Source organism: Gymnoscopelus braueri, assembly GCF_963280865.1.
Source record: "Gymnoscopelus braueri genome assembly, chromosome: 4".
In the NCBI taxonomy this organism is placed as follows: Eukaryota; Metazoa; Chordata; class Actinopteri; order Myctophiformes; family Myctophidae; genus Gymnoscopelus; species Gymnoscopelus braueri.
Window position 1 is genome coordinate 20,503,227 of NC_137605.1, and position 12,562 is coordinate 20,515,788.

The 12,562-nt window shown below is 43.9% G+C and overlaps 2 protein-coding genes across 3 annotated transcripts in view; one reads left to right on the forward strand and one right to left on the reverse strand.

Moving 5' to 3' along the window:
- plekhg6 (pleckstrin homology domain containing, family G (with RhoGef domain) member 6) overlaps positions 1-12,562 on the forward strand; it is a 343,569-nt gene that overhangs the window by 224,113 nt on the left and 106,894 nt on the right. The window lies entirely within an intron of this gene.
- plekhg4b (pleckstrin homology domain containing, family G (with RhoGef domain) member 4B) overlaps positions 1-12,562 on the reverse strand; it is a 45,080-nt gene that overhangs the window by 4,630 nt on the left and 27,888 nt on the right. For both annotated transcript variants that reach the window (XM_080425410.1, XM_080425411.1), the window contains exons 13-22: positions 12,311-12,475; positions 9,508-10,397; positions 8,422-8,671; positions 7,040-7,129; positions 5,284-5,508; positions 4,521-4,691; positions 4,209-4,386; positions 3,570-3,686; positions 1,919-2,197; positions 947-1,188 (exon numbers count right to left, since the gene is read on the reverse strand). In XM_080425410.1, the coding sequence (XP_080281536.1) occupies positions 947-1,188; positions 1,919-2,197; positions 3,570-3,686; positions 4,209-4,386; positions 4,521-4,691; positions 5,284-5,508; positions 7,040-7,129; positions 8,422-8,671; positions 9,508-10,397; positions 12,311-12,475 (2,607 nt within the window). The remainder of the gene's footprint in view (positions 1-946; positions 1,189-1,918; positions 2,198-3,569; positions 3,687-4,208; positions 4,387-4,520; positions 4,692-5,283; positions 5,509-7,039; positions 7,130-8,421; positions 8,672-9,507; positions 10,398-12,310; positions 12,476-12,562) is intronic.

Here is a 12,562-nt window from a genome sequence, read left to right on the forward strand (position 1 = left end):
AACCTTGAGGTAATCACCACTGTGTAACAGGATGGTTAGTGAATGGCGGTGTGGCTGTTTAGGTCAATGTGCATGAATGAATAGAAACAGTACACAGCAAACATCCACTCCTCCAAAGCTGATTTAATTTTCCTATAATAGTAGAGCGTTCAACACCATATCGGGTTTTAAAACGTTCAAATCAATGCATGTCAAATATCAACAGCAAGCTGGAACATGTCTAAATCCTTTTGATGTATTCACATAAATATTGTTTTACTACTATTGTGGTACTTTGGGTAAACTCAACCCAAATTATTCTGAACCTAATAACTGAAAATACACAATCAGTTAATAAAGTTGACTGCCTGCAACTGTTTTTGGACATGACTGATGTGGAAAACTCATTATGTTAAGGTTAATTCTTGAGAACGCTCAATGATAGTAGTCATAGCACCCTCTACTGATAAAAACTTGAATCATCTGCACTTTTAGTCAAATAACATTCTATTGATGGTTACAGGTTGTAAATAATAAAACACTGCCCTGAAATTTCCAAACTTTCAAAAAATCCTGTTTCCCTGTTGCTCTTTTTCACCCAAGACCCAAAGAAGATGTCTCCCTGGGACGTACAAAAATACATTATGAATTAATCACGTAAGTCCAATTTAATAGTGAAAATAGCCGATGTACAAGCTCACAAGGCTTCGCAATGCGACATGTTGTGGGAGCTTGTAGATATTTTTGTTATTCTTAAAGAAAAAAAAACTGGAAAATGTTTTGTATTTGTATTTATGATTACATTTTAAAATTGAAATAATTATAAAAAAAAATTGTAGGAAACGTAAAAAAAAAAAAGGGACATTTACCCGCGCCCCATAAAAATGGTTCCACAAACCTAAACATGGATCCCGACCCAATGTTTGGGAAGCGCTGATCTATAATAGTTGAACAATAAAATACTTACTGCTGTGATGAACTTTGTGCCTTGGGGTTGGAGGTCCTGGTTCTCCGGGAACAGGGGAGGAGGGGCCGTGGAGGAGGAGGGGGTGGAGGTGGAGGGTGGGGAGGGGTCACACAGGAAAGACGGGGAGGAGTCGTTGTTGTTGTTATTGTTGTAGGCGTCCAAAGCGATAGCGGGATGCCCGGGAGCCGACATGGCACTCATCCCCGTCACACTGTCACTGGACGTCTCTGAGCTCTCTGTAACTGTCACACATACACACTGTCTGTCACTGGACTGTGTCTCTCTGTAACTGTCACACAAACGACAGCAAACTGTGGGTTAGAATGTGAATGTCTGAGGCTATCATTCGTGAAGATGGCATGACTCCTAGCGTCCCTAATCTGTGGGCAAACATTCTGCAAAGATAGATAGATAGATTCTACAAGCCCGCAAAGTGTCGCAATTCGCAGCGTTGTGAGCTTGTATATTGCCTATTTCTGGCAAAGACATTTGGTGTAGACTAGAGGGAAAAAAGGAAGGGGCCTAGTATAGACTCCGGTCAATTAAGTAAATAGGGTTTAATAGGGATATTTCACTTTCCAACATGTTTGGGGTCTTTTTAATGTCTAGTAAGTAGACGTTAAAATGACCCCAAACATGTTCCCTGTAAGTGGTTAAAGTTTATATGACGTGTCGCTTGCCAACCAGAACAGATCTACAAGCTAACAATGGCGATGCAACTTGACTCGACAACACAGTCAATGGACCCTTGCAGGTCTGTAACTCTGAGACACATGGAATCAAATGGACCCTCGCGGTTCCATTTGTACAATCTCAGAGTTAAATTATCACTGAATTTCTTTTTGCGTAGATTGGAGATCCAGAGACAACAAATTGTCTCAGATGGGGGTCTGTGGCCTAATACGCATCAACCACAGGGGGTCCTCCAAATGAAAAAGGTTTGAGAGTCACTGCGTGAGGTCAGTCACTCACTCATGGAAGGCTGGCTCCCAGGGTCGTGCTCCAGCTCGTCCTCCTCGATGCAGTCGTAGGGCCAGTGGGCGAAGGAGGGCACGCTGCCCGCCGGGTAGGGGTGAGGGTGAGGGTGGGAGGGCGAGGAGTAGAGGTGGAGGTTGAGCGAGCCCAGCAGGGAGGAAGACGACTGGCTGCTGGAGGACGAGGTGCTGCTGTTGGAGATGGTGGAGTGCGGCCTCTTGAACGAGGCGGAGTGGTCGAACGAGGACACGGCGATGGACGCTCGGGTTCGACACTCTGTGTCAAAGCAGAAAGAAAAAAAAATAGAGACACCAGAGTGTCATTAGTATATCATAAACACCTCACAGTGGAGAGCAGTGGAAAAAAAGGAAAAAGAAAGCTGAATCACACAGGAAGCCAACGTTACATCACTCACCCTGGCTTCTTGTGTGGTTGATTGACATAAAACGATTATTTGGGGGGAATGTCTTGCGTAGCCAGACAACTATTCCACAATCTCCAAATGCTATATAGAGTCTGGAACTACACCTCCCTCCCGAAAGCAGAGACAGGAAGCTGTCCGCTGTCATTTCCGTTCACAAAAATACATTTTAAAATATCTTTACAGTACATTATATTTTTTTAATTTCCATTTCTGCTAAGCAGCAAGCTATATAATTATGCTTAGATGATTTTGATTTATATTAGGACAAATTTGCACGACTGTAAAGACGAAACGGAAGCGGGGAGGAGGCGTCACATCTGCTTCATCGCATCATTTTCAGAGCTTCCGCGCTCCAGACTGTATGACGGAAGCATTTGAAAATTGTGGGAGGAAACACTCTGGCTCGCGAGACTAGGGGCAATGAGAGTCACTTAAGCTGTTTAGAGAGGAGGTTTTCAGCCGCTCCAGTCATGACTCAGTATGTTATGTAAATGACACAGCATTCCACCATTAAAATTGTCCTTTTTGCCCACAACCCTGACAGAACATCTCATAACCTGTTTGGCTTTCCAACCGCTGGTTGAAGTGGTTGGATTTTGTTTCGAAAATTCCTGTGGTAGTTACCGGAAGTCATTATGAATCCCTTTTATTTAGAGAATTCCTGGTTCCCAATGAAAGAGAGGTAATGTGATTTGCAAATCTCTTCACTGTGGTTAGAGGGTCAGTTAAAATAAATGAGATGAGAAAGGAACTGATTAGATCTGGATGACATGACATGACATTTGGCCTGTGTGGTTTTAATATTACTCTTTGCTACATTGTATCACCATAATCTTCTACCTGTGTGTGGTGAGGCAAAATTCTTCCCAACAAAGACACAAAAGTCATCCTCGTGAGGATGGCTATTTTGCTTAGTATCACAAGGGTCTGTTTAAAGTTTATGGCTAGCATTAGAATGTGTTAGATCAGTCGCTGTCAAGATTACGGTTAGGATGATGGATAAACAGAACCAGATCTCACAGACTAGTAATAGATAGATGGATAATCATGATTTTGCTTTAAGGAAAACGTAAAAATATTAGAAAGACAATCAGAAAGAGAGAGATCCCACAGACAGAGATCGTTGGGGGGCATTACTGTAACAGACAGATTGGAGTCCGTGGCCACATGCATTTCAATTTGGCAGCCCTTGACAATGAAAATGTGTGGGAACCACTGGCTTACCCGAGCCCTTCATGATGTAGTCGATGGCTCTGTCACTGATGGCTGCATCGCTGGGCTTGATGTCCATGAAGGGTTTACTACCGATCCCCATGGAAACCATCTCCTGCATGCGTACCTCTGCAGTACAGAAACACATGTATCCTTTAATGCACTGTTTCCCAAATACTGGGAACCCTTTTTTTCCGTTTCCTACATTAACTTAGATTATTTCAAAAGATTTTTAAAAGTTTATACAGAAAAAATCACAACCTTTACAGCAATTAAAAACTATTCAAACATTTTTCAAAAGTATTTCATACATAAAATAAAAGAAATCAAATAATTTCCATAAAAATAAATTTAAAAAAAACGTTTCAGAAGAAAATCTAAAAGTGAGCTTGTAGATCTGCTATCTTCACTAGTTTGGGTCCTGGCAAACGTCTAATTTCTACTTTGGGTCTTGAGCTAAAAAGGCACCGAGGCCAGTAAAATACACAACATCCAACTGTTATTTTTTATATGAAATAAGTTTAGTGTTTGATTTTCATTGCTCACATTGTTTCAATTCTTACTTTCCTTGTCAATTGGAAGCAACTGTCAAAAAAAATAACAGTGAAACTAACATTATGATGTGCAGTAGGAACTGAAGATATTTCTCACCCCTGTTTCTGAGCGCCTGCCTCCAGAGGATCTTTCCAATAATGGCGGTCCACACAGCCTTCACCTCCGCAGAACTGGCCTGGAGGATGAACGTGTCCTGAGACTTCCTCCGACGGAACCAGATCTCAAAACGCAGGCCGCTGTCGCCCACGTTCTCTGTCATGCCTATCTCTGCCGTCTGAGGAGAGGAGAGGAGAGGAGAGAAAATGTACTTCAAATACACAAATGGTAGCGTTTGAGAAAAAGATCATTCAGCGTTCAGAAAAGTGGACATAAAATAGGAACCTCTTTTGTTTATACCAACATTCTCACCTTGAAAGACTGTTTGTAGATGTAAAAGTCATATCCTCCCTCGATCTTTTTGGTCTTGCTGAAGAGGATGAGGTCTTCAAACAAGAAGACGTGGCGAAGGTATTTCCTGCGGCCACACCAGACAATGAACTCATCCTGACAGCGGAGTTGACCCTGCTCTTTCAGGTTCACCTAGGGAGGAAACGAGGGGCGCATACATGCGTCAGAGAGAACAATGGCCTTGACCCTCACTGTACAACACATACAACACTAGAGTTAATGATGATTGCCTTCATGCCATTGCACAGAGACATGCCATAACAATCCTACATGACATTCAGCCTTTTGGGAGGATGATAAATGTTCCCTAAGGTGGACGCAATCAGTTTTAAACCGGCACCATCACTTTGTGTTGTCAATCAAGTAAGGCACAGATACATTATAGAATAGAATATTCCTCTATTTAACACTGGGTTAAACTGCACATAGTACTTGACAATGAAAGGGAATGAGACTATGTCGACGTTGTGTCACCAACATCCCTGTCTAGATATTTGGACATGAAACGTATCAGAACGTATCAGAATGTTTCTGATAGCACAGACGTGAGGGTCGGTAAACCTCCGCCCCATTCTCTCTTCCACTGTCACTGTCTGTCTGTCTGTCTTTGATTTCTGCAGGTAGCGCTATGAAAGTGAAATGGGGCGTAAAGATGCATACAATTGCCCGTCATATAAGGGGAATTTGATTGTGTGTGCGTGTGTGTGTGTCTTACTGTACGTACATCACAGCCCTGGATGGCGTCCATGGCCAGCAGGTCGTTGCCATGGCGAAGCTGAAACTTGACCATCTCCTCTGCGGTGCGGAGGTCACCGAGCTCCTGCTCCTGTGATTGGCTGCACTCCTTGATGAGGTCCTTCAACAGCAGCGCGAACTTACTCATCCTCTGGATGGGCTTCAGCAGGTAGGACGCCACGTCCATCTTGTCTCCCAGCTCCATTTGCTTGTTCTGGCGGACGGGAGAGGGAGAGAGAGAGAGAAGGGATTTCTATTAGTAGCTGAGCTGCGAATATATTTCATAGCAATTATTCTATCGATTCGTTTTTTTTTTAGAGAGAGAAATGTGATAAGGGTTTTGAAGAAATTAAATGTATTGAAATTATTCATTCATTTATTAAATATTTGGGATCCATCATGTGGCCTGTGCCTACGTATGTATTATGCAGCCTGATCTCCAGAGATTACCGTAACATTGCACGGAACGAGTGCACTTCATTCCGTGGATAGCCGCCTCGGAACTCCCGAATTGCGTGCATATGTACGGCGAGTCCCACGGTGGGCGTAACCAGTCGCAACCCGGAAAAACCCGGAAGCAGAGCAGTCCCCACAAAAAAAATTACGATTCTGTGCCTATCGGTACATAACTCAAACGGCGCTGAGTAGGCACAGGCGAACGTCCCACCGTTCAGGACGGCAACTCGGTCGCCTTAGCTCCCTCGGTGGTCCTTCACGGGGTGACAGTTCGCCTGTGACTGCGCGCCTCCGAAATGGTTTTGTCACAAAGGGAGCGCCGTACCATATGCACGCAATTCGGGAGTTCCGAGGCGGCTATCCACGGAATGAAGTGCACTCGTTCCGTGCAATGTTACGGTAATCTCTGGAGATCGGGTTGGTATTATGGATGTATACCAACAGGTAACTGATTGGATAATCAATCACATTTTCATTGTGAACCATCCACTACTTAAGCAAATGACAAAGACAGGTTTCAAAATCAACACAATTCTGCTTGATTGCCTGAGCTGTTATTTTAATAAAGCAATATATTGTTTTACTTTGACCTGCCCCATTAAAGAGCACCTGTCGTACGAGCCATCAGAACCATGCACTTCTCCCTTCCGTTTCATTATGTGCCAGTGATTTATTTATTCTGTATTTCACATGGATTGCATCCAGTGGTGTAAAGTAACTAAGTACATTTACTCAAGTACTTTTACTTTACTGGAGTATTACTAATTGTCAGTACTTTTACTTCTACTCCATCACATTTCAGAGACAAATATTGTACTTTTACTCCACTACAATTATTTGAAAACTTTAGTTACTAGTTACTTTGTAGATTTTGATTATTATTACAAAACACACATTAACCACTTCAGCCCTATTTAAACTTTGGCTATTTGAAAATAGCCGATCTACAAGCTCACAACGCGTTGCTTGTAGATCTGCTATTTTCAACAGATTTTAACACATTTTATACCTTGTAAAACGGGACATTCTGCATTAATGGGTACTTTTACTTTTGGTACTTTAAGTACAATTTGATACCAACACTTTTGTATTTTTACTCAAGTAAATTTAGAATTCCGGACTTTTACTTGTAACGGAGTACATTGCAGGATTGATCCCTTTACTTCAGTAAAAAATGTACTTTTTCCATCACTGATTGCATCTGATGCTCCAGCTATAGGACAGATGATCCTGGAAGCTGTCACACAGTCGGGCTTGAAATGTAAACCAGAGCCATTTCACAGACGCACCTTAAAGAACTCGTTCCCATGGCTGCTGAGCAGGGCATCTGACTGCGGCTTATTCTTGCTGTACAGAGCATACATTCCAAACTGATCCTCCTGCACACAAGAATAACAAGTTACAACACAGACTACAGTAAAAGGTACACACACACATTTCGGCATGCTCTGTCACACACACTGTGAACCATTCAGCTGGTGGGTCGATGAGAGAGGGTGGCATGGAGGCAGAGTCATGTATTCTCCATTCTCCTCGTGCTAGTTTGTCCAGCCTGACTTTGAGGTCCAGTGAGGTAATATGCGGTGGAATTCAGGAACAGTCAAATGACAATAGTGTGGTTTGGGGGGGGGGGTGTTTTGAGAAAAGTGGTGACAGTTGAACACATGTAAATATCTCTCTAACTGAAAGCTGGGAGTCAAAGGGTTTCAAGTGCTCTGCTTGGGCTGTCAAGTCTGCAGCCTCAGGGAACCGCCTGGGACTGTCTGGGTGTTTATGTGGGAACTCATTAACCCCGATATGTCATTCTCTCTATATGGTTTTAAATCCCATAGGTGAGGAGATTTGTTGGGTGATTCTACCCAGGATAATACACAGGACCACAATGGAAACAAGCCCTCGGGGCTTTCTGTGTTATCCTTTTAGCATTATTTTATAACTGTACCTTTTGAAAACTGTTAATAAAGTATTCAATCAATCAATTAGGTATATTCAGTAGTAATAATACATTTAGACACAAATATGAATAAAACACAGCTTTGTCATCTTGCTGTCGTCATCTATCGTATGTCCGTCTGTCGGTGAGCTGCTAATCTCCGGCACTGACCGATCGGTGTGAAACTTTGCACGCACACTCCCTGGAGGCCAAGGAAGGCCCAGATTTTTCACACCGGCCTGTTATAGCGCCACCAGGAGGCAAATGTTTGCACACAAAACAATTTGATATTACTCCTACAGATTTTGTCCAAACATCACGCCAATTGGTACACATCTCTATAGTCATGTGATCAAAACGTATCTGTTCGTAATACAGATACGGAGTGGTCTGTTTGGAACAAAATGCCTCAAATCATGAACGCAGCGTCCGATTGCCGCGAAACATTGCTGGACCACAATAACCTACCTGCCCTGGCAGAGACCTGTTCTCCGAGTAGCTAATTATTCTAGTTCATTCATGTATTCGCCCATAGGAGCCCATAGGAGATATATTTCCTCTCAAACAAGCGCATAACAGTGCCATCAACTGATTGTCAGCTGTAGTCTGTTGAGTGTGTAACAACTTTTAACGCCTTTTGACACAGTTTAACACCAATATCTCTGGCCCACCACAGAGAGAGACACAGGCGTGAGACACAGAGAGAGACACAGGCGTGTACTGCATTTCACAACTCACGTGTCTCAGGAAGCAGCTGCTGACGGACAGCGGGGCGTGAGCGCACGACTCCAGCTCCTTCAGGAAGTACTGGCTGTGGAAGTCACACAGCTTCTCCACGTTCCCAAAAATGGTGCTGCGCTTCCCCCGCAGGTCCTGCGGCAGGTCCAGCCGCTGCATCTCAGGGAAGTAGTGCTCGATGATGTAGCTGAGCGACCGCACGTAATCTCTCTCAGTGGCGATCATCTCGTCCATGATGTGCTGGACTTTGCTGTTGTGCAAAAAAAAGATATTGTACAAAAATGTGAAACGTTTTTAGAAGATATGTGATATTTAACTTAACTTTGCGTGAATGCTTGTCTTTGGTCAAGGTAAAGTACAATGAAATTCTTACTTGATTACAAGCAATATGTTTCATAATACAAAATGAGTTATGTTTTTGACTGGCGGGTAAACATATCAGGATATTAATGAGGTTGCGGTTCAGATAAGTTGTGTTAGCAATTACCATCATTTTGTACTTTAAAAAAATTATGTAACCATAGATCTATGGTCTTAATTGACAAAGATAAATCAAATAATCAGGGGAAAATGTATGGAATCAAGAAGAATAAAAAGGGATCGTGGAACATTCAAAGCCTGGATCCAAGAAATCCTTTAATTAATACATTATTATGCAATGTTGTGATGAAGATATATTATACAGTGTTGCTTAATTGTGGCTTACATTACCCAGTTTTGTAATGTAAGCTAATGGCCATGTTGAACTCCTCTTTGCACAAGGCATTGTTTCTACACTGATTAACGTGATCCATGTGTTGCTGAATCATTTATTCTTCACTTTTTCTGTGTAGTACTCGTATGTGCTTTGTCGTAGACTAGTACTCGGGAGTGACAGCCAGACTATGAACCCATAACGTCATTGTCTAGGTCTGTGTCTATGTGGTATGCACAAAATCGCTCAAATTTGGGTAATCTGGGTAATCTTTTAAAAAGAGGGTTGAACCCAAACCAAGTTACTTCACTGAATGAGCTCAGGGACAAGCGCACAGTTCACACATGCACTGAACTGTCTGAGCCCCCAGGACGGCCCCGCCCCGCCCCCACCTGCTCTGTTTCTTTCCATCTCCGTCGGAGTGTCTGCCGTGCGTCCTGGAGGGCGTGGACATGCTGCGGCTCCGTCCCAACGCGGGGCTCAGGATGTCGGGCCTCTGCAGCTTCTTCTCCACCGACACGTTGTTGGTGACCTCCAAGCCCTTGATGTACACGCCCGTGTAGCCTTGATGGCCGGCGTCCAGGTGACCGGCACCGCCGGTGCCGCCGTCCCTCGGGCTCAGCTCGTAGCTCATTGTCTTCTTCATGATCTTCTTCAGCGGCTGCTTGCGGTGCCGCGCCGCGCCGGACGAGTAGACCGGCTCAGAGTGCGAGGTGACGGACGAGTCGATGGTGCAGTCGCTGTCCGTGTCGTCGAACAGGGACGGGCTCTGTCGGAATTTGACGTCGCAGTCCGGAGGGAAGGGGAAGTGGGAGGCAGAGGAGATGGAGCTGGAGGGACTCTTGGAGAACGGCCCGTCGGGGTCCGGCTTGCCGTCCTCGTAGTCCAGCGGTGCCGCCGGCCCGTTGGTATAAACAGCCACATCGAGTAAAGAAGAAACTCCGTTAGCGGCGCACTTTTCTGTGCTCAGCCCGTCTGCCGTGGTGGGGTCTGAGGAGACTTCTCCTTCTTCCGCCGCGACCGCTTTAGCTAACGTCTCCTCCAGCTGCTGCTTGGTCCTCTGGCACTCGAGCCACAGCGAGTTCCACTGCTGCAGCTGCCGGGGACTGTCCAGGGACAGCACCTTCTCGTTGAGGGTGCTGAAGTTGTCCACAGAGAACTTGGAGGCCTCGGTGTGATAGTCTTGGAGGATTTGCATCACGGTGGGTGGGAGGCTGACGCCGTCACTGTCCAGGTTCAGCTGGCGGAAGTAATCCTGGCAGTGCTGCATCCACTGTCTGGCCTGGAGGAGGAGACAGGAGGTCTGCTTAGAACAGTGCTACTCAAACCTTTTCATGTCAAGGACCACCAAATTAATATGTATTTATAATATGTATAATAATATTTAGGACCACCATCTGAAAAGATGCTGTACCAGGGACCCCCATGCGAGATTTCTGTTGTTAAAATGTTTCAAAAATATTATATATACCCATGGCTGAGACTCAGATGAACAGTACTGCAGTTAATGCTCTGTACGTGACAGTATAAATATTTCAGTTAAAATATTCTATGTTGAACTGAAAAAATTACACTTTTGTTCAGTTGAAAATGTGTCATTTTTGTTGTCAAAGTATTACTGATGCTGCGTTCACACTAGCGACAAAAAAACGACAAAACGACCAAACGCGGCCAGCTTCATTGCTGCTGAGTGCAATGAGCACATGAAAAAGGTAGGGTTAAATAGCACAGGGAAGTGGGTTACAGCAACAAAGAGGTTTTATTCCATTTACGAACGGACGGAGCAGGAATTGTGGGGAGAGAGAAGGGGAGTGGAAATGGGTCCTTCTGGTCGATCGACACGGTCACGACTTTTTTCTGTTCTGGCCCCACAGTGGTGGAATGAACTTCCCACTGATGTCAGGACAGCAGAGTCACTGCCCATCTTTCGCCGCAGGCTGAAAACCCACCTCTTCAGGAAACACTACCCTTCCTCTTTGCCTGGCCTACTTGTTGTTAACTAGTTGTACGAACTCTTGTTTTATTTTATTTTTGTATTGTTTTATTGGATCTTGTTTAGTCAATACACTTATTTGTTTTAGCTTGTGCCCATTTGATTTTGCTATTTTGTCTCATCTGTTTAAGAAAGTAGGTAGCTGATATATTGCACTTTTACCTTAGCGCTAGGTATACTCTTGGTTGCTTGTTTATGCAGGAAATGCACTTAAGACTTCTGGTGATTAGTAGTTTCGTTCCCTACCTATGTTGAATGCACTTATTGTAAGTCGCTTTGGATAAAAGCGTCTGCTAAATGACTGTAATGTAATGTAATGTAATGTAATGTGAAACAAAAACATGATTGACTGACACTTCACTGCGTCATTGGAGGCATGAAAAAAAGTTGCAGTCAGCTCAACATTTCTTTGTAGCTCATCACACATCAGTTTGTATCTTCATGTTGCTGGCTTCCATTGAAAATGACTGGTCGCCTGCAAGGTTATTATAGTTTTTAAACATTAGTTTGGACATAATGTTTTTCAATTTCAGTTAGTTTGAATTAGTTTTTAAAGTGGGTCGCTAGTTTAGTAAAGTGGGTCGCTAGTTTTTACGGTGGTTGTATTTTGTCTCCCTGCTCTTCTATTGAGACATTTAGATCGTGTCAAAGGTCATGTCTGACCTAGACACAGGATCTACCACGAATTTCGACCTGAAGGTCAAGATTCAATTTACTCCCTGAACAAGTAGGCCGGCTCTATTAGCTCAATGGTAAAACATTAAGCACTTGCGCAAGAAACCGGGTTCAATTCCGGGGGAGAAGGGAAAAGTTACATAGTGCAGCTTTAAGTTAACACAAATATTTTGTTAATTTTAGCTTTCGTTACTTATCACGTAGGTTTTAGTTATACCTATAATAAGCCTGTTGCTTTGTCGCCGCTAGTGTGAATGCAGCATTAGCCTTCATGCACCATGACACCTCCACATAACTGAAGGCTGAACCCATTAAGACCTGAGGCCGGTTCTACAAATGCCTTCTAAATCAGTAGCTCTCAAACTTTCAAGATTTGTCAAACATGCTAAAAAATTGTAGATCTACAAACTCGCAGCGCGGCACGAAGTGACGCGCTGTGAGCTTGTAGATCTGCTATTTTTGAATAGCCAACAGGCTATAAATCAGGCTTCTGCATGAAATTGTCTGCACCTCAACTGGATACATACCGAGTCGTAGAACTCATATAGATTGCTGAGGATGTCCAGCTGGGCTTTCCGCCTCTCCACTTGGCCCAGTATGGTGCCCAGGTGCTGTTTAAAGTCCAGCAGGGCTGAACTGGGGAGCGACTCTGGAGACTCTTTCACTAGCTGAAGTCCAATCCTCTGCTGGTGCTGTGAAGGCAAAGGGAAAGGGGGGTTTTCAACCTGATATGTAGATCTAAAATGAATATATATGGGCACTTTTTTGACAGCAGGCAT